At 46.8% G+C, this 22,569-nt stretch overlaps 1 protein-coding gene across 4 annotated transcripts; it reads left to right on the forward strand.

The window, feature by feature from the left end:
- Positions 1-750: 750 nt before the first annotated feature.
- Positions 751-22,159, forward strand: THOC1 (THO complex subunit 1). 4 transcript variants are annotated; one of them, XM_086472590.1, is made up of 22 exons: positions 751-801; positions 1,712-1,785; positions 1,894-1,954; positions 2,636-2,702; positions 3,691-3,809; positions 5,086-5,134; positions 5,652-5,747; positions 6,039-6,121; positions 6,612-6,685; positions 7,301-7,409; positions 8,474-8,605; positions 9,257-9,357; positions 11,246-11,312; positions 11,493-11,543; positions 12,170-12,240; positions 13,092-13,115; positions 13,520-13,615; positions 14,514-14,579; positions 17,938-18,021; positions 18,246-18,393; positions 19,726-19,804; positions 21,686-22,159. In XM_086472590.1, exons 1-22 carry the CDS (start codon positions 754-756, stop codon positions 21,979-21,981), a joined length of 1,995 nt encoding a protein of 664 aa, XP_086328716.1. In that variant the 5' UTR covers positions 751-753; the 3' UTR covers positions 21,982-22,159. The 4 variants fall into 4 exon arrangements, with proteins under 4 accessions (XP_086328716.1, XP_086328715.1, XP_086328717.1 ...); XM_086472589.1 differs by lacking the exon at positions 13,092-13,115; XM_086472591.1 differs by lacking the exons at positions 8,474-8,605; positions 13,092-13,115.
- Positions 22,160-22,569: the final 410 nt, after the last annotated feature.

A 22,569-nucleotide genomic window follows, 5' to 3' on the forward strand; every position in this document is an offset into this window, starting at 1 on the left:
GGGCAGGTGCAGCCTCTCCTGGCAGCAGACGTCGGAAGGGACGCAGGAAAACCAAAGTACCTTCCACGCTATTCAGCAAACCACGTGCGCCGCACAGCGCCAGCCCCGCGCCGGTTTTGTACACGGCTATCATCTAAAACGGGAGAAACACGCCGCCCGGGGTCGGATTCATCTCCCCCAACCTCAGCTGTGTAAATCAGACCGCGGCGGCGAATGCAGAGGGAGGCGCTGGCGGGGCCATACCCCTGGGGCACCGTGAAACGGCGGCAGGCCGCGGCTCGGCGGTGGCCATCCCGACAACCGACCGCCACACCTGCCACTCCCCCACACCCAGACCTTCTACCGTCACGTTCGCTTTGACAACACCCCCCCCCCCCCCCCCCCCCCGAAAAATGCCACCGCCCGCCGCCTCCCGCCCCGCCCCGCCCGCGCTCCCCACGGCGCGGCCACGGCCGCCTCCCGCCACCACGGCCGCCTCCCGCCACCACGGCCGCCTCCCGCCACCACGGCCGCCTCCCGCCACCACGGCCGCCTCCCGCCACCACGGCCGCCTCCCGCGCATGCGCTCAGCCCCCGGCGGGAGGCGAGCGCGAGGCGCCGGCACCGCCCAGGAACAGCCGCCCGCTGCGACGCCCCTCACCGGCGCTCGCCGGCCGTTGCGCCCCGCCCCGCCCCCCGCCCCCCGCCCGCGGCGTCATTCGGAGGAGTATGGCGTCATCGGCGCGCGCCGCGGAGCGCCGGTCGGTCGGAGCGATGTCGCCGCCGCTCTTCAGCCTGCCCGAGGCGCGGCTCCGCTTCACGGTGAGCCCGGCCGGGCCCGCAGGGGGGGCTGCGTCTGCGCACCGGTGCGGGGCTCGGCCTCAGGGCGCCGCCCGCCCCGCCCCGCTCCGCTCCCGTCCCATCCTCTTCTCGGGGCGCCGCGCCGCCTCCGCCCCGGTCCTGGGCCCGCAGGCCCGGCCGGGGCTGCCGCTGAGGAGGGGCCCGGGCTCTCCCTTAGCGGGCGTTCGGCGCGGCGGGGATAAGGCGGTGTAGGTGTGGAGACGGGGCTTCGTACCGGCTCGGCCTAGCCCGCCGAGGGGCGGGCCTGCTGCTGGTTAACTAAAATTAATGGAAAATAAAACGACGTTCAATTCTGGCGTAACCCCCGCAGCCAAGCGCCCGTCGCCTGCTGCGGTGGCGCCTCCGCTGAGCGGTGCTGCCGGCGCGGCGCAGGCGGGGCCGGGGTGGGCGCAGGCCGCTGGGTCCCGCCGTCCGCGGCCCGGCGTGTCGGAGAAGGGAGGGGGGCCTGCACAGAGGTGGTCGAGGCGCGGGCCCTTGCTCCGTTAGGCTGGTTTTGTGACAGGATACAGGCATCTTTAGACCATCTTGTTAGCAGGAGCCACGTCCCGAAGCACCGCAACCAGCCTGTGGGGCTTGAGGCTGCTGTAGATGCAGCGTCGGTCACTCGGCGCAGTCCTCTGTTTCGCTTAGAAATACAGTTTTCCCCACGCTGTTGGGCCAGGTTTGAGGTGTGATGCTCTGCTACCTCACGTGCCTAATTTGCTAGGCACTTGTTATTTGCCCTGCTTGTTGCCCAGGTCTCATTGCAGACTGACACACGGCGTGGGGCAAATAGGCTCCTTAGTGTTTCCACCCTCTGTCAGGTGGGGGAAGGAGGGAATCCTGGGTTTGTACTGGTTTTGTAACTTTTCTTGCTTTACATTTTTGCTAGACGTCCACCAGAGAGGCTCTGCATAACAAAAGTATCAAGCCATTGTTGAATGCGTTTAACCAGATTCCTGGGAGGTGAGTAAATGCAGCTTGATTTTTTTAAAGGGTGCCTAACTAGAGACCTTTTAGTGATCTTGTCCCTAATAGTTGTTATGAACTGATGTGAAATGTTTGCATTTGCAGTGAAAATGAGAAGAAGTGTACCTTGGATCAAGCTTTTAGAGTTATTGTAGAAGAAGAAATAGTAAGTACTTCAAGCTGCTACAGCTTACCCTTGATGAAGCTCAAGTTTCTGTTTGCGAGTTGCTATATTAATTTAACAGTGACTTTAGTGTAAGGAAATACTGTTTATTAAAAACAAGAAGATGGGGTACAGATAAAGGAGTTGGGTAGGTAGGACGGAATGGCAGTATTTTACAGCTGCCACACTGCAGCGAGAGCTGTTGACCTAGCCTTTTCCAGCAGCTCTTTGTCCTGCGTATGGAAGTCTGCGATGCTGTAAAATTCTAGTTCATAAATATGCATCATTCTACAACTGTACTTTAAGAGTGGAGTGGGGTATCTGTTGCTAGCACATAACAAAGCTGCCTGTCAGCTGAAGAGAATGATGAAAGGAATCAAATAATGGTTTTGTTGCTATTACTTGAGTGGAGGCTGACTGTGGGATATTAATTTTCAGAGGTGAATGACTCTCTGTACACAGTAGGTGTTGTAGGGTCTTCGGTGGTCAGAAGTGGTCAGGAAATGTTGCTCACTCAGTAAAGGCTTTGTGTAGTTAACTCACTGACAGGTCTGATTTAACAGATTGTTTGGAGTTAAGTGTCGATATTTGTTTTAAATATGCCTACTTGGACACAAGAATTTTAGTTTTGTTAAATATATTTAGGACAGAATGGAGAGGTTTAACGCTGTTTTGTTTGTTTAGATAAACAAAGCTCCATGTGAAAATCTCCTGGCAATTATTTCTCTTGCTATTAATGGAGTCACAGAAGGTGAGCATCTTTTTCAAATCTGTTGGCACTTTAGGGGGCCATTTAGGGAAATTTTAAAATCTTGATTTTTGTAAGTCATCTACAGCAGTCAGCTTTGATGATATATATATATCCCTTATGCTAGTGGTTGTTAAGTCTGTTTCACCAGAGGAATGAAGTATAATTAAATTCAGTTACATGTGTGATATTCGTGTTGGAATCTTTTTTATTATTATTATTTTTATATAGAGGAAGATGCATGGTTTTGGTTGCAACATAATTAGCATTGTCTATCTTTATCCACCACTGTAAAAGGCGTCATTTCAGAGGTGAAACCACGGAGGCGAAGAGGTTGAATGACTTGTAGTGAAATGACACTGTCAGTCGCTGGCAGAGCCAGAGAGACCTTCTCTTGAGCATCTGTGCTCATCTTCCAGTACTGACCTGTCAGCACACGGCTGGTTTTAGGTGCTCAAATCTGTTTCTATAACTGTCTTTGTGTCAGAAATCAGTGTGCTAATCCCTTCCAAAGAGCTTTTGTGCTCTTCCCTTCGTTTATTTGTTCATGTTACGCATCAAGACGCTACCAGACTGCGGAGCGTGGGCAGACAGACGCGGAGCACTGCTCTAGCCCTGCTTCACTTGAGGAAAAGACTCAAATTTTGTGGGGGTGTGTAGTGTCACTAACTGTGCGTTTAGAAGTCTGAAAGATCATTGGCAGTCCGCAAAGAGATGCGGCATTGTTTCAGACTTGGTTTTTAGAGCAGTTATTCTTTGTTAGTTGTTTTATGTTAGTGCTCAGGTAAAGCTCACTGCGTCTGTGCACGTGTAGAAAAAGCTTTAGTGGAAGTTCCCGCTTTAGCCCAAGGGGTTTTTAGGGATTTGTAGAAACTCAGGAGAACTTTTTTCCTTTTTTTTTTTTTTTTGACGTAATTTCCCTCGACTGCCAAGCATCTTTATTGCATTTCAGTTCAAATTTGCTGAATAAAATATTCCCTGTTCCTTATAGGTATCTGCACTGCCTCAACCCCTTTTGTGCTGCTGGGGGATGTTCTGGATTGCCTGCCTTTGGATCAGTGTGACAAGATTTTCACTTTTGTGGAGAAGAATGTTGCTACATGGAAATCGGTAGGTATTTTTCCAAAGGGCAATATAGTTATGCCAGACCTTCTGTCTACCTGAACCATTTTTACAGACAGATTTTAACTGTCTTTGTATCTGTTTGTGTCAGAATAGCAGCATTGAGCACGTTCTGTTTTGAGGCTCGTCTGGGCAGCAGAGGTCAGAAAGTTTAATAATAAGAGAAATCATAGTTTTGATTGATATTTTGTTTCTAACTCCTTTCTACAATATACAGTGTGGGTCACATTTAGAACCAGGAAGTTTAACTTTCGGTGCACAACTTGTTTCAGTAGCTTCTCTCCTCTTATTCTTCAGCTTCTTCCTCAGAGCTGCAGGAGATTCTCCCACCTCCAGTCTGCGGGGAAAGCAGTCCTCTTGGTCACTTCCTTCATGAGCTTTTCGTTACAGGACTATAGCGATGGTGAATGTGTTGCCCTAAAATATTTCTGCTCTTGAAGAACAGTCGGTGGTTTGAGGTCTGTGGGGGGGCGGGTTTATGGTCTTGCTGTGCCAGGGTGCTGCAGCAGGAGAGGAGCTGCTGCGACAGGCTGCGGAGCTGCTGGTGCTGCAGGCGCTGGTCATCAAAGAGGGAATTCAGGGTCTCGGGCAGAAGCTCTAACCTGCCAGCATTGTCTTCCAAAGTCATCAATCTCAGTATCCTTGGTTTGCTCCTTGGCAGTGGTGCCAGGAGTGCAAGTGTCAGCAGCTCTGTAGGTAACACCTGGAAAGCATTCCAGTTTCTCTGTGTTCCTAACCTGGCTTTCCGAACCAGGACTGCCTCCCGTAGGCATTCGTTCAGGCTGTCCTGTCCCAGATAACATCATGTCCCCTGATAGATTCACAAACTGTTCTTTATCATTAATTCGGGTGTTTATTTATCAATTTCTTTCTTCTGCTGCCAGATGACTAGTGCTGTGAATGCTGTAAATCTATTGTGTGTTGCTCGTCGCTTATGTGTATAAATAATTCATGGAATAATAAAGGCAATAAGTGTAAAAAATTAGTGAGTTCCAGGAAAAAAAAAAGTGGATGCTGCTCTTATAGTTCATTGTCAGACGTGGGTTTTCTGTATGGAGGCTGGATTTAAATGTTGTGTTTCGTGCTTTCTTGGAATTTGTGGGACTGCTTGTTTTATGTTGCTGTTTTGTTTCAAGGGAAGACTCAAATTTCGAGTTAGTAGTAGGAATGACTCATACTTACTCATGGCTTGTGATTGAATTAAAATCTGCTCAAGAAGGTTTTGTGATCTCTTAATGATCTAAATATCTTTACTCCATTTCAGAACACGTTTTACTCTGCAGGGAAGAATTACTTGCTACGAATGTGCAATGGTGAGTTGTAGTTTTTGGGGCGGGTGTGGGGAATTACGGAACTCCCTATCTCAGCAAATGAAAGCAAATTTAATAATTTGATTTACATTCAGATGTGTTCAGTAAGTAATAAAGTTAAAAGGCAGATCCCTCGTCTGAGCAGATAATCATGAGTCTTGCCGATTACTTTAAACTTCATTGTGACTTTAGGGAGGTCTCTTCATCAGTGGAGGTCGTTAGAGAAGAACATCTGAGAAACATTTGTTCCTCGGCAATGACGAGGCCCATATCAGAGGCTGTATTTGAGTAGGATTCATTTGAACTTAGTTTTCTATTGCTGCTGAAGGCGTTATGAGAATTGGTAGAATATACTTGGAAAAATGGCTCATCTGAAGAAGCTACTAGCCTTTAAATTTACAGATCTTAGCTTCCTTTCGTTAGCTGTGTAGGTCATGTAATTAGCAAGTCTTGAATTCTAGTGTGTGAGAAATGGAAGGAGGGGTAAGTACTAATATTCTTTATTTTTTACAATATTTAGACCTCCTAAGAAGATTATCTAAGTCACAAAACACAGTCTTCTGTGGAAGAATTCAGCTGTTCTTGGCTAGGTTATTTCCGCTTTCAGAGAAGTCAGGTGAGGTTTTTCGCATTTCATCACGCTTATCATCTAACAAAGGCGGGGTATGCTGAGTCTTTGACGTTTATGATGGTTGCAGGCCAAGTCCAGTTGGAGAAAATCACTTTGGACTTGTGTCTTAGTTCTGGTCTCCACGCTTGATATTGTGACTTTCATTTGTTGTCGTTTCAAGCACGAGTTTTGAATGCTCTTTCTGAGAATTTCGTATCAGCATCTCATGAACAACGAACTGAATGAACAGACTTAGGCACTTCACAGCTTCTGAGACTGACCCTTTGTTTTCCACAGGACTTAACTTGCAGAGTCAGTTTAACCTGGAAAATGTCACTGTCTTCAATACCAATGAACATGAGAGCACTCTGGGACAGAAGGTGACAATTCCTATGTTCTTTACCACTCATTCCGCTGTAAATGCATAAGATTGTTTGCACAATAATGTGCTGCTGTGCTTAATACTCGTAGCTGTGTGTTCATAATTGGGTGGTCCCTCTTGCAGACCAAGCTGCTGATCTGGAAATAGGCATGTTACCGGGTGCATTAAACGGTGCAGACCTTGAGGGGAAAAAAGCTGGTTTGATTGTGAGGGATAAAGGCTGTCACGTGCTGTGCTGAGTTTTCCCCACAGTGTACGGAGGATAGAGCCGTCCCTTCAGCTGTTTTCAGGAGAAGTGTAGTAAGGTGTTAAGACAGGAATTTGTGGTACATTTTACTGGAATAATACTTTGGAGATCTTTTGAAATACCAGCTTAAGCTTTCTGATCTAAAGTGTAATAAGAGTGTTTAAAAGAGAGAATGCTGTGAAAACTGTATGCAAATTATAGTGGCATCTGTGTAAGCTTTAAATTTTTTTTTTTCTGTTAGCACACCGAGGAGAGAGAAGAAGGAATGGATGTAGAGGAAGGTGAAATGGGAGATGATGAAGCACCAACAAGTTGGTGAGCTTACAGCAATTTTAGAAGCTGAAATAAAACCTTATAAAGTGAAAGTAAAGAACTGTTTGGGAAATATCCTTAAAAGTTGTACTCAGAGTTCTGCTTATCTTCTGCCCTCTGAAGATTAGACATAACCTAGAAGTGTCTTAATCTGTTTAAGCGGAGTTGCCTGGAAGAGAAAGAAATCTGCAGAATATTTGAAAAACTTGCATACCCCGGCTGAGAACCACTGCTCCTCTCTGTTTTTGAAGTTTTTCCCAATTATCTTGACAAAACTTGTTCTGGTAAGCTGTATTCAGGGATCCTGAGTACATGCTGTGTGTGCTTTTAGGAGAAAAAGCTGTGCTCATCTTCATTGCCCAGATAGTGAAGAACTCCTAAGATCCCTTTTTCGTACTGTTTTTGCTTTTATGATGAGAAAGTAACAATAGCCTGGATGGAAAACTCTTTTAGGGACAGATTCTGAATTAGAGATTTCCCTGTAAGGGCTCGCTATGGGCTCATTATTTCGCTTACAAAATAAATGGTATTTTCTGGGATTGCACATTTCTCAGTCGACTCGAATTCAATGTATCACTTTCAGTATTGTTTTTTTTTATTTTTATTTTTTTTCCCCAGTTCCATTCCAATAGATTATAACCTGTATAGAAAATTCTGGTCACTTCAAGATTATTTTAGAAATCCCGTGCAGTGCTATGAGAAGGTCTCATGGAAAACTTTTCTTAAGGTAATCTGAGTTCATGCTTTCAACCATTCAGCCTAAGTAAAAATCACCGTTTACGTGAGTAGGAGAGTGACTGCGTAAGCGTAGAACAGTTTAAAGACTCATGCCATTGAAAAGTGACAGTGCGCGAGGGAATGCATTTCACTGTTTTCTAAGGTGAGCCTTTGATGGCAAACAGGATACTCAGATGTACAGTAAATCCCCCAAAAATACTGAAGTCAATAACAGAAAGTCCTCCCGTGTCGCAACAGTGTCAGAAGTAGCACTTCTGTGATTTATCAGCTACAAAAGGCAGAACTTGTGGATTGGTTTGGGTTTTTTTTTTTCCCCAAGAAGATAAATAGTTCTGCCATCTCTTTATAAAAGCAATGACGTGAACGTTCCCCTCAGCCAGGTGTTTCAGTTTTGCTTAGTATGAATGTTGACGATGATTTATTGCTAAGCTACTGTTTCTTCACAGTTTTCCACCCAGTGTTTATTTCATAGCAAGAAGCCTGTTTTTTTTTTAATCTTCATTCTCTGTGTTCCGGTAATAAGAGGTAGCATGTGCTCAGACATTCAAATGTAAATCTAGTTAATTAGGTCTACATTCTCAGCTCTCAAAACCATAAAAGAACCCACAAAAAAACCCCACGTGTGGTTCAGAGAAAGTGAAGAAGGCCAGGCTTAAGTCTTTCAGAGTAAAGTTTCGAGTTTTTCTTCGTGGCAGCTTTAAGGCTCTGAACTGTTTTTAAGAGCAGCACTGCCAGTTTAACTCTGGCTCACGTACCTGTCTTTGCATATGCCCCAAACAACATGAATCGAGTTTGGATGTAGCACTGTCGTCACGTAGACCTTTTTTTGTTCGTAACTTCTGAACGGCGAAGCACTTGTGCACTGTTCACTTCAGCGTTTCACTGTCGTGCGTGGTGTGCAGAGAAGCCCTCTGTATTGGTGGCAAATGGGTCGTTTCGGCTGCCTGATAGGAAGTTTACAAATTATTTTACTTGCTTGCCACTAAGTCTAGAGCAGTTCTCTAACTGCAAAGGTTTTGTATCATTTTCATGGGGTAAACCACTCTTTTATAGTACTCGGAAGAAGTTTTGGCTGTTTTCAAAAGTTACAAGTTGGACGACACTCAGGCTTCCCGAAAAAAGCTGGAAGAACTGAAAACAGGAGGAGAACATGTATACTTTGCCAAGTTCCTAACTAGTGAAAAGGTATGTGATGTCTTTTCTCGGAATCAGACTAGTTGGGGTTTGAAGGAACCTGAGTGTAGTTCAGCCTCCCTGCTCACAGCTCGCGGCTGGAGGGGGTCGATCAGCGCTGTGTCCGGTTTGAACGTCCCCCCAGAGAAAGACTCCACGGTTTCTCTGGGTGTCCCGTTAACGTTGTTTGATCACTTTATTTAGATAGATTTATTCTGTTCTAGTTTATTTTATTCTTTCTTTGTGGATTGTCTCTGTTAATTGATGATTCTGGGACTTCTATTTGTGGAATAGGGGTCTGCAGTAAAGCTGACATTTGTATTGTTACCTTTAGAAAGGGCAGTTAAAAGGGTAAGTAATTGAAGTTGTGTTGCTTATTTTTTTGCCTTTAGAATTACATTTTCAAAACTTGGCTGATGATGTGGCAGCTGTATTTTCTGCCTCAATGGTCTTGTTTAAAATTGAAAAAGATCTTGAGAGTTTTTAATTCTGTCCTGAAAGTAGAGGTGGTACCGAATAGAGCTTCTGAATGACTCCTGTCTTCTTGCTGTAAAAACAAGTCTCCATGGAGTTTATGTGAAAACAGTTGTTGGATCTTTTCACTTGTGCATGTTTAGTCTTTTTAATGTGTTGTTCTTTGTTGTTGTTGTTGTTGTTGTTTAGCTGATGGATTTACAGCTGAGTGACAGTAACTTTCGCCGTCACATCTTGTTGCAGTACCTAATACTATTTCAGTACCTGAAGGGACAGGTCAAATTTAAAAGGTAATGTGGAAATATTTTGTGTTTTGGGGATGGGGAGCTAAGAACTTGGAGGTAAACCGAAATATTTTAAAAGAGTTTATGTCTACCTGTTCTAAGGATCTTGTGAATCTTGCAGAGCCTTGTACTGGTAAATACAGGTCGTGGCTGGAGTTATTTTACACCAGGAAAGCAGAGGTCTCATTCTTGCCTTTCTCTGTGCCTCTCTGCACGATTCTTTGCCCTCCCTTGCAGTGGCTCTAATATTAGTTCATTAGACTCACTCAAATTCGTGCAGTTTGCTAAACCAGCAAACACCCAGTCTGCTTATCTTTGCAGAGTTAGTTTTTCTGCCAAATTGGTGAGTTGAGTGGGGTCTCAGAAGTAGAGGCCACTAAAGCTTGCTGAAGGCGAGGGCCAGCCGTGAGGGGGAAGGAGTCTCTCTCTTTGGCAGCAGCAAGTTGTTAGACCAGTGCAAGCTGCTATATGTGGCATCATTTTGAATCTATATTGACTCTGCAATGTGACATCGGTTGCTGGTTTGTTTTTTCCTAGTGTGCTACAGAATTCTGTCTAAAATAGCGAGAAAGAATGATGGTGATTATTGCTTTTATAAATTAATGGGACAGAACCAAACGCTATCTTTTCCTGCTCGTTAATGTTACGCTGAAGAAAACTCCTGTTGATTTCCTGTGCCCATATGTGCACGTAATGATTAAGATTTAGGGCAGCTGTCTTTCACCGGCAGCATACTGCTTTTTATAAACGGAGCTCAAAGGACTTTGCAGACTAGATTCGGATCATTGTCCTCGTTCAATAGACTGTTTACCAAGGCAGTCTGGTGGCAGAGAAGGAATAGAATTCAAGTCTTGTGAGTGGCAGTTCAGTCCTGTAGAGGTGATGACAGTGCATTAAGTGTTCATTGAAAGCACTCCTTTATCAGTGGTCAAGGTTGGTATGCCATATAAATGGTGTAGTATAACACTTGGTGCAGGTGTAAAATATTGCTATATTATTCCCTTCCTTAAAAAAGATGAGCTGCTTTTATACCCTTCTAACTATGAGAAGGTAGTTCTAAAAGTCTTTCCCACGTTACTGACGTAGCCGTGATCATGGTTACGTTTGCTATTTAAGGTACCTCATGCTCTGTAAGAAGCTGGTTGGTTGGTGCTGTATTGCTTTTGAGCGCTGCAGAGGGCATGCTAACTGTTGTGCTTGAAATGGATTCTTCTTGGACCAGTGAAAAACAAATACTAGATTCTCATCTGATTTTTTTACTGTGTTTAAAAAGAGTTCTGGTCTCTGCTTGGGAACAAAGTGAGCCATGTTGGATGTATTTCTGCGTTCTTTTGTTTTCACTTTACTTACCGATTGCATTGTAACTCTAGATGTACCAAGCAAGTTGTTTAATGGCTTCAGGTTATGCTGCATAGAATTCGTGTTTTGAGATACTCGGGGTCCGTGTTCTGTATGCAGCTGGTAGATTAATTGTTTCTTTTACTTTGGTTTGTCTGAGGTAGTGCTGTAGCTGGGGTTGGGAGAGGTTTGGGGTTTTTAAGCAAGTCTTTTCATTGTGCCCACCTGCTGTGCTTTGGTGTGATCCTGAATCATGCCGGTGGCCTTCCTGTTGGGTGAAGCCCAACCTGCAGTACATTCCCCGAGCACATCTCATCACCTCCACACACTGAGTGGTCAGTCCATGGGACCAGAGCAGAGTCAAACTACGGTTTTCAGATCCCTTCTGGCAACCCTCAGAAAGTATGTAGTGCAAGTGATGGGTCCTCAGCGCTGTTTTGAGGTGTAGTAAACTCTTCACGTTGGTTTGGTTTTGTTTTCTTTTAAGAAAAAAAAGGTGAGCTGATGTAATGACACTTTTTTTTGTTGGGTGTGTTTGGTTTTTTTTTTTTTCCAGTTCAAACTACGTTCTAACAGATGAACAGTCTCTTTGGATTGAAGATACTACAAAAGCAGTTTACCAGGTTGGTATGGTTGATACTTCTATAAAAATTACATTAAAACATTTATTGTGTAATATTGTATCAGCAGCGTTTGAAGCAGTAACCACCATTTTTTGTTTGTGGTTTTTTTTCCTACATATTCTTCTACAAATATAATGCAAAAATTTAACTTTTTTTTTTTTTCCTGCTTCCCAATCACAGCTTCTTTCAGAAAATCCTCCAGATGGGGAAAGATTCTCAAAAATGGTTGAGGTAAGTACTCTGGTGCCTGTCTGAACAAAGCCTATATAGAGTGTAAAAAAGCAGTATTGGTTTAAACTAGCTTTTGGAACATAGATGTTCTGTCTGAGAGGATGTTTATCTCATCTCAGTGAAAAAGGTCTCCTAACATCTTTATTTTGTAGTCACGTTCTTCCCATGTTTTCATTAATGTGCTTTTCTTCCTTTCCCTGAGGAGAAATGGAAACGTCATGTATGATGTACACACGGGAGACAGTGGTTACTGAAAAAAAAATTATAAAAAAAAATGTTAAAAGTCTTTGCAGAAAAGAGCGCTGTGCCCAGAGACACAGGAATAAGATGCAAGTGGAATTAAAAGAAGTTGTCTTCTGGCTTTCCCTTTTTCCTTTACTATGGCTGCATCTGTTGTTTAGAGAAGGAGGAAAAAGCCTTTCCCACAACTATTGGAGAGAGGAGATGTGCTGGTTCTGAATAAGCTGAACCAGCTGCCTAAGATTATACCGGCAAACTTCGAAATAGTGGCTGAAATTCAGAGTAACAAAGTGGTTTTCTTTAATTGTGATAGCTCAGTTAAAAACTTTGGGGTTAACTCTGAAAGTGACTGTGACCTTAATAATGGCAATATTATCTTTCTCTAGCATATATTAAATACAGAAGAAAACTGGAACTCGTGGAAAAATGAGGGCTGCCCAAGCTTTGTGAAAGAAAGGTAACTTGATTAGGAAGTAGAAGCTTGCTGCTGCTTGTTTGAAATGATGGTTCAGCTTCAGAGTATCTGCCCACGGTGTGTATGAACGTTAATGATTCACACAACTTGGAGATTTGTGTAGTTGAATGTCCCTTGGGCGTGTGCAGAAGGCTCCTAGGTTTCTGCCAAAAGTCTTAAGGCTTTATTCTGGTGAAGGGGTGGTTATGCACGTGCGGGGGCTCAGGAGCGCGTTCCTCGCTGTCTGGTGGCAGCGTTTGTTCTCCTAACACCAAGGATCCAGTGACTGAGGAGGCTGAAGCGTGTTGTCTCCCCTCCTGCCTTCAGCAGACCCTAGGCTGAAGAAGTTAGTGCCTGACTTTTGCGTATGCCGCTGTGGATTGCCTCTAATGAAGCCTTTGGCTTCGCTGGAGCAGCGTACCTGGAGTGCTGTGTAACAGTTCTGCTCTCGTGTACCTCATCAGGGTGGTGATCACCTGCCTGAAAGGAAATTATGATGAGGTGGCTTTTGGCATTGAAAGATTTCCTGTGTAATTAGTGGCAAAGCTCGAACTGTGACTCCCTATGTCTACGGGGCTGCCTTCGACCGAAGGTTCCCGGCTGACCCGTAGCTATGCTGCACCCAGACTGTAGGCTCTTGGTGGTGGGGAGCAGCTGGGTCGTTCCCTCTTTGCAGATTTCCTTTTATAGAGAGATCCGGTGGAGCCACCTCTTCCTGACTTCATCTCTCTGCAAAAAAAGGGAGGGGGGCTGTCAGAAGAGAGGAATTACTATTGCGAGGGCGGGGTGGGGGGGGACGGGGGAAGTAAAATTGCGAAATTTGACTTTTGTAAATATTCTGTCTCCTCCTTTAGATCTCAGCCAGAGTTTCAGCTTGGGTAGGTCTTACCCTAACCTCAGAGGTCTGGGATCTCCTTTCTCAGATCCCATGAAATCAGGTGCACTTGGGGAAGGAGGACTTGCAATCACAGAGCGGATGATGCCAGCAGCCGGCTTGATCACGCTTAGTGTGGGCTGCTGGCATAAATGTCATTTGCTTCTTTTTCTCTGTGGGGACTCTGATAGACCTTTAAATTTCTGAGTGAACTAATTTTGGTGTCTGGTAAATCCTTTTCCTTGCTTTACCTTCTCTCTCCTCCTCCCCCACTCCCTGCTTCCACTCCTCGAATCGCAGTCCTTCTGGACACTTTCAGTATGATTTAACTCAGCACCAGCTGAAGTGAAACGGCTTCATTTTGTTCACTTTGATATTAAAGAGCTGTTCTTTTTTTTCCTTCTTTAGACCTCCCGATTCCAAGCCAATGAGGCCTGTGAGAAAGAGGCCAGCTCCAGAGGACTTCTTAGGAAAAGGACCAAACAAAAAAATCCTTATGGGGAAGTAGGTTGGATTTTTTTCATTACAGGGTGTATGGGTTTTGATTGGTTAGTTGGGTTTGGGGTTTTGTGGTTTGTTTGGGTTTTTTTTTTTGCCACTGACAGTTTTTTCTATTTAATTTCTAATTTGCAAAATTCCTCACTTTGGAACTGCCAGGAAAGAACAGCCAAGGGATATGTCAGTTCTTCTAAAATTTGCAGTAGGCTTCCTTTCCTTACAGCCAACTCTTGTAGATCCCTTTTAAATAGTCTGTAAGTTACAGGCTGAAAATCAGTTGTTTTCACTCCTTCGATCAGTTTTTATACTTTTGTCGTCTTTTGCTTAAAAATGTATCTGTGCCGTGGGGTTTAAAATAGCATCCACTGGGGCAAAGAATTCTTGGGGTGTCCTCTCCTATAGAAGTGCCCTATTGTGCATGATACGAAGTGCTGCATTTTTCCACTCCCTCCTTCAGGAGAAATTATAGTCTTCATTGTAACAGTTCACCCAACCTAGATGTGGAAATTTTGACCTTGTCTTGAGCTTCAAGACCTCGTACTGAGTGTTCAGTAAAATGTCCCTGCTGAGAAAGAAAGTGATAAATCGTTTATCAGACCAAAATAGCCTGACTGTAGCTAGTTTGTGAAGAGAGTTTGTTACTGTTTCTGACCACATATCAGTAAGAGGTTATAACAGAAGTTTAGTACATCATTTTCCTAATTTGCGACATCAGATAAAATTTCTGTCACTCCTGATAATTCCTGGTGTGTCCCGAAGTGTCTCTGTGGTATGCTTTATTATAAAGGCCCTGGGTGAGAATTTCTGTAGTGTTGTTTTGTGTGTCTGTCTTTGGTGAATGATGGAGCATGGACTGATAGAATGATGAACGGGGAGTTTAATATGTTTGTGTGTTTCTTTCCAGTGAGGAGCTGACCCGCCTTTGGAATTTATGCCCTGATAACATGGAGGCTTGTAAATCTGAGAGTAGGTAGGTAAAAAGTGGTGCATCGTTGTCTAAAGCTAACTTTCAGCACTCTAATTGCACACAAAATACAGTTACATTACAAAATTGGCGTAAGGGAAGTGTGTAAGATGATCTTGTACGGCATGCCATTTCACTGTGTGCCTTGAGAGAAGTGGGTTGTGTGACTCTTGGTCTTGAAATCTCCTTACAGGTTTCTCCACTAGTGTTTGTGCTGTCGGTAATTTTCATCGCTTAGTAAAGTAAACGCTAAGCTAAAAACCAGATGGAAATTCCCATTTTGTAGAGCCTGATTGTGTAATTAAGTCCCTTTTATAATACAGGAAGGTTGCCAAGTCTGGCTCTAATGAAGTTAGCGTGCTGGTTGGCTAGGGTTTGCAAGCAGCCGTGTGCTTTGAACAATCCTAGGTAAGAGGAAATTGGCTGCAGGCATTGTTTCGGTGCATACCGGATCTGCTAGCGGTGCACATGTGGAAGAATACAGTTGTTGGTTGTCCTTCTGCTGGCACAGCTGTAGGAAATACCGAGCATGTACTTTGCTGTGTAACTTTGTCAAAGACAGCGTGATCCCCTTCTGTGCAGGCGTGGTACCTAGTGTGAAAAGTTGGAGAAGGCCTGGGACGGTTCCCAAAGGGAGCTTTGCCAGCAGTGGCTGCAGAGGCTGGATGCTGTGCAGCTATCCTGTGTGGTGGGATTGCATTTCCAGGGGTTGAGAGCCCTGCAGAGGTGTGCCTGCCTGGTGGGGCTGGGGGCTGCAGGAGGGGCTCTGCCAGGGTACTTGCCTTGACTGGGCCAAGGGCTGAAGGTGGAGCTGTGTTCAGAGCCAAAGCTTTTGATGCCCCGGGCCAGATTGTGTTGTGCTGCAACTTCTTTAAATAAATAAAAACAACAATGAAACTAAACGAATAGAGATAAACCAAGAAAATACATGCAGTGGTAAACAGGAAAAAGAAGGTCCTGGGGATCTGGATTCCGTTCCAAGTTTTATTATAGACTTTATGACTGAATGCAGTCAAGTGACTGCAACTTTTTGATTTGATTCCTCATGTCTTCATTTCAATGGGGTAACACTTCCTTACCTGCCTTCTCTTTAGATAGCTGTTCTTGGGATAAAATCTTCCAAGTTTTTACACAGTGCCAAATGTAGCAGAATTCCAGTCAGGTGGTTTTTCAGGATGCTGGCCTTGGTTCCCTCCGTCTGTGATAATGCTACGCTTAAACACACGTGGGGCACTGCTTTCCTGGGCAAAACGTGTTTTTCCAGACAAAACTAAAGTGGCTTTAGAGACCGCTGCACCCCCTGCCACGGCTGATCACCGGGTTCCCTTGTAGAAGCACCCGTGTCTGTCGGACGTTGGGTAGGAGAAGTACAGATCCTGACGAGCTCCCTTTGCAGCACTGGTCATCTTGGCTCGCAGTAACCTGCAGCTCTTAAGCAATCTGTATTTCTTGCTTGTAGGGTTCAAAGCAGCAAACTGTCCTGATCGTTGTGAGTGTTTCTGTTATTTTCTTAGGCCGTAGCTCCTTATGGTCTGGTTTGAATCTCCTTCAGAAGCAACGGCTAGCTGTTCTAGGGCCAGAGACTTCAGTCGCCTTACTGATGTGTCCCCTAGGAACCACAAGTACTGTCTTAAGTCACAAAAGAGCTGAGGTTGGAAGAGACCTCTAGAGATCACCTAGTCCACCCCCTTGCTCAAAGCAGGGTCGACTAGAGCAAGATCCTGGCCTAGGACCTTCTCCAGTCGGGCTTTGACTGTCTCTCCGAGGGTGGAAGCTCCACAGCCTTCCTGGGCAGCCTGTTGCAGTGCTTGACCACGCTCAAGAAAAGTAATTTTCTTCTGAGGTTTAAATCAGGTTGCCAGTATTTCAGTTTGTGCCAGCTGCTGCTTGTACTTTCACTGAGTAGCTGACTCCTTGCTGCCCCCAGCCCTCTTTTCTCCGGGGTGAACAACCCCAGCTCCCTCGGCCTCTCCTTGGCCGTCAGAGGTTCTGTCCGTGCGCACCCCTTTGCGTGGACCCGTGTCTCTTGTGCTGGGGAGCCCGGAACTGGATCAAGGGCTCTGGGTGTACCTCGGCAGCGTGGAGTAGAGGGAAGGGACAGGTCATCTCCCTTGGAGGTTGGCAACCCTCTTCCTGATGCAGCCCAGCACGCCGCTGGCCTGTCTTTGCCAGAAGGCTGCGTCCATGGCTCGTGTTTGTGGGGTGTCCACCAAGAGCTTTTCTGCCAAGCTGCTCTCCAGCCAGTCAGTCCCCAGCCTGTACTGGTGCCTGGGACTGTTCCTCCCCAGGGGCAGGACTTGGCATTTCCCTTTCCTGAACTTCATGAGGTTCCTGTCAGCCAGTTCCTCTGGTCTGTTGATGTCCCTCTGAAGGGCAGCACGACCCTCGGGTCTATCAGCTGCTCCTCCCAGTTTTACAGGGTCTTGCTGAGGGTGCGCTCTGTCCCATCGGCAGCAGGTCAGCAGTGAAGGTGCTGAACAATACTGGCCCCAGTACCAAGCCCTGGCATACACTGGTGACCGGCCTGCAGCTGGGCTTCACGCCACTGGTCCCATCTCTTTGAGCCCAGGAGTTCAGATGCTTTTCAGTCCGCTTCATGTAAATCGGCTCCTCCTGCCGCCCGCAGACTGAGACCTGCATGGGCTGTGCTTTAACTGAAGGACCTTCAGCAGAAGGCGCAGGGATCACCATGGGGGGCAACGGGAACGAGTCTGAGCAGGTCGGGGAGCCACTGAGGTGGGATCGTTGGGTACAATGTTAAGCTGCCTAACGTTCTTCCCCCTCTAAAATTAGTGCTCAGCGTCGTTGGAACTGGGGAGTACTTGTAGCCTGGCGCTCTCCGGTGGCAGATGAAACTGAAACAGGGGGTGGGGGGAAAAAGAGGCCGTGTCTTATTTACCCTGTCCTGTCAAATGGCACAAAACTAAGAACCACTTTAGGCTCCCGAGCGGCTGGGAGCGGTGCGAGTGGCAGTTTCTAACGCAGCCAGCCCGTCGTTATGGGAGTCTTTGTGGAAGTCTCATTTCCTCGTTGCCAGAATTCTTGTCTTGCATCCCGCGGCCCTTTATTGCCGAATGCTGTCGACAGGTGTCCGTGTCACTTTTTGGTGTGGCAGAAGGTTTAAAGACCTGTAACCAGCAGCGCCAGCGACGGCTGGTACGCCTCGGGGGTTACGCAGTAAATGATTTTATGGCAACAAGTGTGGAGCAGATTCTTTGCGTATTTGAAGTTGTTAAATTTGAGTAGGTTGTTATTTGGGGGTTTTCCCTTCAGTGGCCAAGCTGGGGTGGGTGTGAAGAAACTGCAAACCAGCTATTTTAGAGTAGGTCGTGAGGAGTATTAAGCTCCTTATTTTATTTTTTAGGGAATATATGCCAACGTTGGAGGAGTTTTTCGAAGAAGCTATTGAACAAGCAGACCCTGAAAACATGGTTGAAAATAAGTACAAGTATGTCAGTCTTTGTGTTTCACTTCATTTTGATCTCTTTTGTGTTTGGATCGTTGAAGGCAACAGACTGTTCTCTGCATTGCCAATAGCTGTGCAGGCCTCCAGCAATGTACAAAAATTTCTAAGTTTGGACAGAATTACACTAATTAGTAAATGTTTCAGATCTTTTTCTGTGCTTTTATAGGTGTCAGACTGCTACTGACCCACCTTGTATTTTGTTACAGGGCTGTGAACAATTCTAACTATGGCTGGAGAGCATTGAGACTCCTGGCACGCAGAAGTCCCCACTTCTTCCAGCCCACGAACCAACAATTCAAGAGTTTACCTGAATATCTAGAAAACATGGTAATCAAATTAGCCAAGGAGCTGCCTGTAAGTAGTATTATCCTATAGTAATAAATCCTGAATTCGTTTGACTTCCCGCCTGTGTCTCTGCCGTCCGTTTGGTGCGCGGGCAGGGAGGGCAAAAACACCGCCGGGGAGAAAGCAGCTCGTGCGCTGAAGTAAACGTACAAGTAAAACTGGTCCAATCTGTGCAGCTCCCAGTGACGGTGAGCTGAGCAGCACTGAGGGACCGAGCGAGCGCCGAGCTCGGCCGTGTGCTCGGCGAGCAGCCCCGGGGGCAGGGCAGGGCCAGCCACTGGTGCCGGAGGTGCCGGGGCTCAGGAGCAGCAGCCGCTGTGGCTGCTGGGCTGGGTGGTAGCGGGACTTAGCCGAGCTCTTCTGGCCGCTCCCCGACTCCTGAAGCGTGTAAAGAAAAACGGAGCTTGTGGAGCTGTAGATTTCAGGTCCTGAGGTGCAGCGGCGTGAATTTGAGGCCAGGGAGGGGTCTTTGCGATCACTTCATGCACGAGGACAAGCAAGGCTGACGGCTGGGGCAGGGAGCATTTTCTAAGCCTTGGAGATAGCACAAACCCCAGCAGTTTCACGCGGGTACGAACCCCTGCTTCTGTATTTGAGACCTTCCTTGTCTATAACGTGAAACCAGGGGGTGTAAAGGCTGGATTTTAATGTCCAGCTCTCTTGTTTGTTCGGCCATCGGAGTCCAGTAGGTGCTAGTGGCCACTTTAGAAAAAAGGCTGGGAGGGGGAAGCTCTTTGATGTATTAAGGCAGCACTTGGTGCGGTGTTGCTGAAGGTATTGCTGCCGTGTGCCGAACGTTATGGGAAGAAACAAAGGCGTAGATGAGGCCTGTGACTGAAACGTAGGAAGGAGGAAGCCAAGTTCATCTTGGCTGATCGATAGCTAAATCAGAGAGTGAAAAGTTTGTTGTTTGCTTATTTGTCTGCCACCTTTAAGAAGTCTGAAAGTACAGAAAACCTTGAGGAATAGAACTAGTGAAGAAGAAGAATTAATAAAAATACGTTCATCAGCAGTGGTCTTATTGAAAGTTGGTTTGTTGGGGTTTTTTTAAAGTAAGTGATAAAGCTAGGTATGCAATGTAACTCAGTTGTAGTTACTATGAAAAGGAGAGAACCTTGTGAAGTCAGTGGATACTTTCTTTGGGGTTTTAGTTAATACTTTGTTTTGTTAGAACACTTGTTACTGGTGTTTTGGATACAGGAGACTGGGGGGGGGTTAATTCTCATATGGGATCATGCCAGGTTTTCCATTCTAACACACATTCCAGAGACAATCACATAGCTGTAAAATTTCTCTTTAAACACAAGATTCATCCAGTGATGTTTAGTTCTCTCGTTGTAGCCTCCTTCCGAAGAAATAAAAACAGGCGAAGATGAAGATGAGGAAGATAACGATGCTTTACTGAAGGAAAACAATGAAAGTAAGATTTGCCTGTTCTCAATCTTCTCGGATTCTCTCTCGATGTGTGTTGTAGCAGCTGTGTGTTGTACTTTCAGCTGAGGGTCACCAGTCCTGGTGCTTCTGGCTCGAACCTGCATTTGTCCCCGAAGGTGCAGCCTTGTCAGGACACGGGGCACCAGTAGCAGCCTCTGCCTTGTGGCTGCGGTGCTGAGAACACCCAGCTTGTCGAAGCTGGAGTAGCGTGTTCATTAGGAGCCTCTTCCACCTTTTCTGCTTCCTCATCTACGTCCCCAGTGCAGTAGGTGTCCTAGCGAAGTGCCAGCCTTGCTGGGTAAAAACCCACCTACTCGTGCCGCTTTCCTGTTCTTCCTGCCCTTTAACTGCCCCAGATAGGCGCCTCCCTCCAGCCCCCACTGGGGTGGGTGCTTGTGGGACCTTCAGAAATGGATGTGTTCCAACTGGGATCGTTACTTCCTCTTCATTTGAAGTGTCTTAAAGACAAAAGCTGCTCTGGGAGAAGAGCAGCCTTCCTGACGAACGTCATCCCTTGTTGCTCTGCATGAACCAGTCCTTCCATTTTTGTCTCTTGCCTGTAACCCCGGCATTCGTGCTCCGAAGTGTCCCTCCCTGCCTGAACCTGCCTCCTGCCATCCTCATTCATCCCCCTTCTCCCTTGCTGTGGGTCCAGGATGGCAGGTGGGACACGTGGGGCATGGAAGCCCCACACCAGTTTTGTTGAAAGGTGTTTGGGTTGGTGGAAAGCCGCCTGTGGGCCTCCGAGAGTCTCTTTTTGCCCTCTTCTATCCCGCACCTCATGTTTTCCACAGTCTCCTTGCCAGCCGTGGAGAAGTTCTCTCCTCCTCAGCCTGGCACGGCCTGACGCCGTGGGGAATTTACATCTTTAGCTCCTGTCTGAGAGCGGAGATGGCAGAGGTGTGGCCCGCTGTACACCGTTGTGCTTAGAAGGAAGAGGTCTGAGTGCTTGTGGTGTTTTTGTCCGTGACCTCCCATTCGTTCCCCTCGGTGCAGTGAGTTATTTCAGATAAAGGAGTGTGACTGTTAAGCACTGGAGAGTTGAAACCCCCGCTCCATGCCAGCTGGCTCTTCAGGTGGCACGAGGCAGAGATATTTATTAAAAACTAAGAATATGGTTAATTTCTATGCATAAGTAGTTCAGTCTTTAGGTTTTTTTTTTCTTTAGAAGTGTGAAATAAGTAGGTGGTAAGCCCTGCTTCGTAAACAGTGGTAAGCTCTAAATGTGTGAACCCACCTGTGTGATCACTGCAGCGCTGGGCTGCTCAGCAGGGCACGGTATTCTGTGGGTTTTGTCTTGATGCCAGAATGACAGAAAACTCCTTAAAGTACTGGCTGCATGTTAAAGGTACATCCTGTTCGCAGTCCTGCTGCTAACAGCAACGTGAGGGGCTTTAGTAAACTCAGTTAAAGGGAAGCAGACTGGTTTTTTACCTGGGTTAACTCTAAAGTGACTAAAATCCGTCCGAAAGGCAATGAAATGTTAAAGAGCACGCTGTGCTTGGTATTACAGTTGACTCGTGTGTTGGGATTTGAAGGCTGCCTGTCAGAGTCCTTGCTTTCACTTGGAGGAGTTAGTTCTGACGCACTTGGGGCTTCAGCCATTCTCTCTGTCAAACAGGAGGTAACAGGAAAAAACAAGGTTTTCTCTATCACGGGCAGTGAGGGACACTCCTCTTGAAACCCGGGGACCGCATCTGTAAAAATCCGACTGTTCTCAGAGCTCCTTTCGCAACTAAAGGAAAGGTGTAGCTTGGTCTGTTGGTAAATAAACCGGAGGTTTAAAATGGGGCAGATCAGGGAAGATTGATTTGCAGTTTCTGGAGCCATTCCCTGTGTCTCTGATTCCTTCTTTTCCCCCCCGCAGGTCCAGAGGTACAACGGGACAAAGCCATGACGGGTGAGCAGATCGAGTCGTTTGCCAACAGGCTTGGGGAGCAGTGGAAGGTCCTGGCCCCCTACTTGGAAATGAAGGACTCCGATATACGGCAGATCGAGTCGGACAGCGAGGACCTGAAGATGAGAGCGAAGCAGCTGCTGGTGGCCTGGCAGGATCAGGAGGGCGCCCACGCGACCCCCGACAATCTGATCGCGGCGCTGAACAAGGCCGGGTTGAGTGACCTGGCGGAGAGCCTGACCAACGACACCGAGAGCGGCAGCTAACGCGCTCCGGGTGCTGCCCCCACCTCGCTGGGGGGTGGCGGCGGTGGTGGTGGTTGTTAGTTGTGACTGTTCTGGCTATTGGTGTCGCTGTTGGTAATTGTTACTGTTGTTGTTGGGTAACAGATTTTTTGATAGGTATTTTATGTTCAATAAATGATAAAACTTTTTAATAATGGTGTTCGGTTGTCCAGATTGTCTGAGGAAAGGGTGAGTGATCCTGCTCCAGAAGTGGGAAGCTTCATCTCGGCTGGTGGAAAGGTCAAAGGGGAGGGTGGCTCCGTGCGGGCTGAGGTAGGGGGCTCTGGCAGCCGCGGAGCTCGGGTCCCTCCTGGGGACGGAGCGGTTCAGTGGCCCCTGGGCCTGCCCCAGGCCCTGGGGCTTCTCAGAGCGTGGGGGGCTGTGAGGGACTAAGTCATTGCCTGAGCTGGTGGGGAGCTGGAGACCATCTGATGGTTGCAAGTGATTCAACGTTGAGAGAACGAGGGCGGTGACGGAGGTCCAAGGCCTAGTGTTCACTTTGACCAAAGAACCGCTGGCCTGGGAGGGGTCAGGCCGCTCTCCGGCTGAAGAGCTGGTTCTCTGGACTGT

Source organism: Leptosomus discolor, chromosome 13, assembly GCF_034619465.1.
Source record: "Leptosomus discolor isolate bLepDis1 chromosome 13, bLepDis1.hap2, whole genome shotgun sequence".
Classification (NCBI taxonomy): domain Eukaryota; kingdom Metazoa; phylum Chordata; class Aves; order Leptosomiformes; family Leptosomidae; genus Leptosomus; species Leptosomus discolor.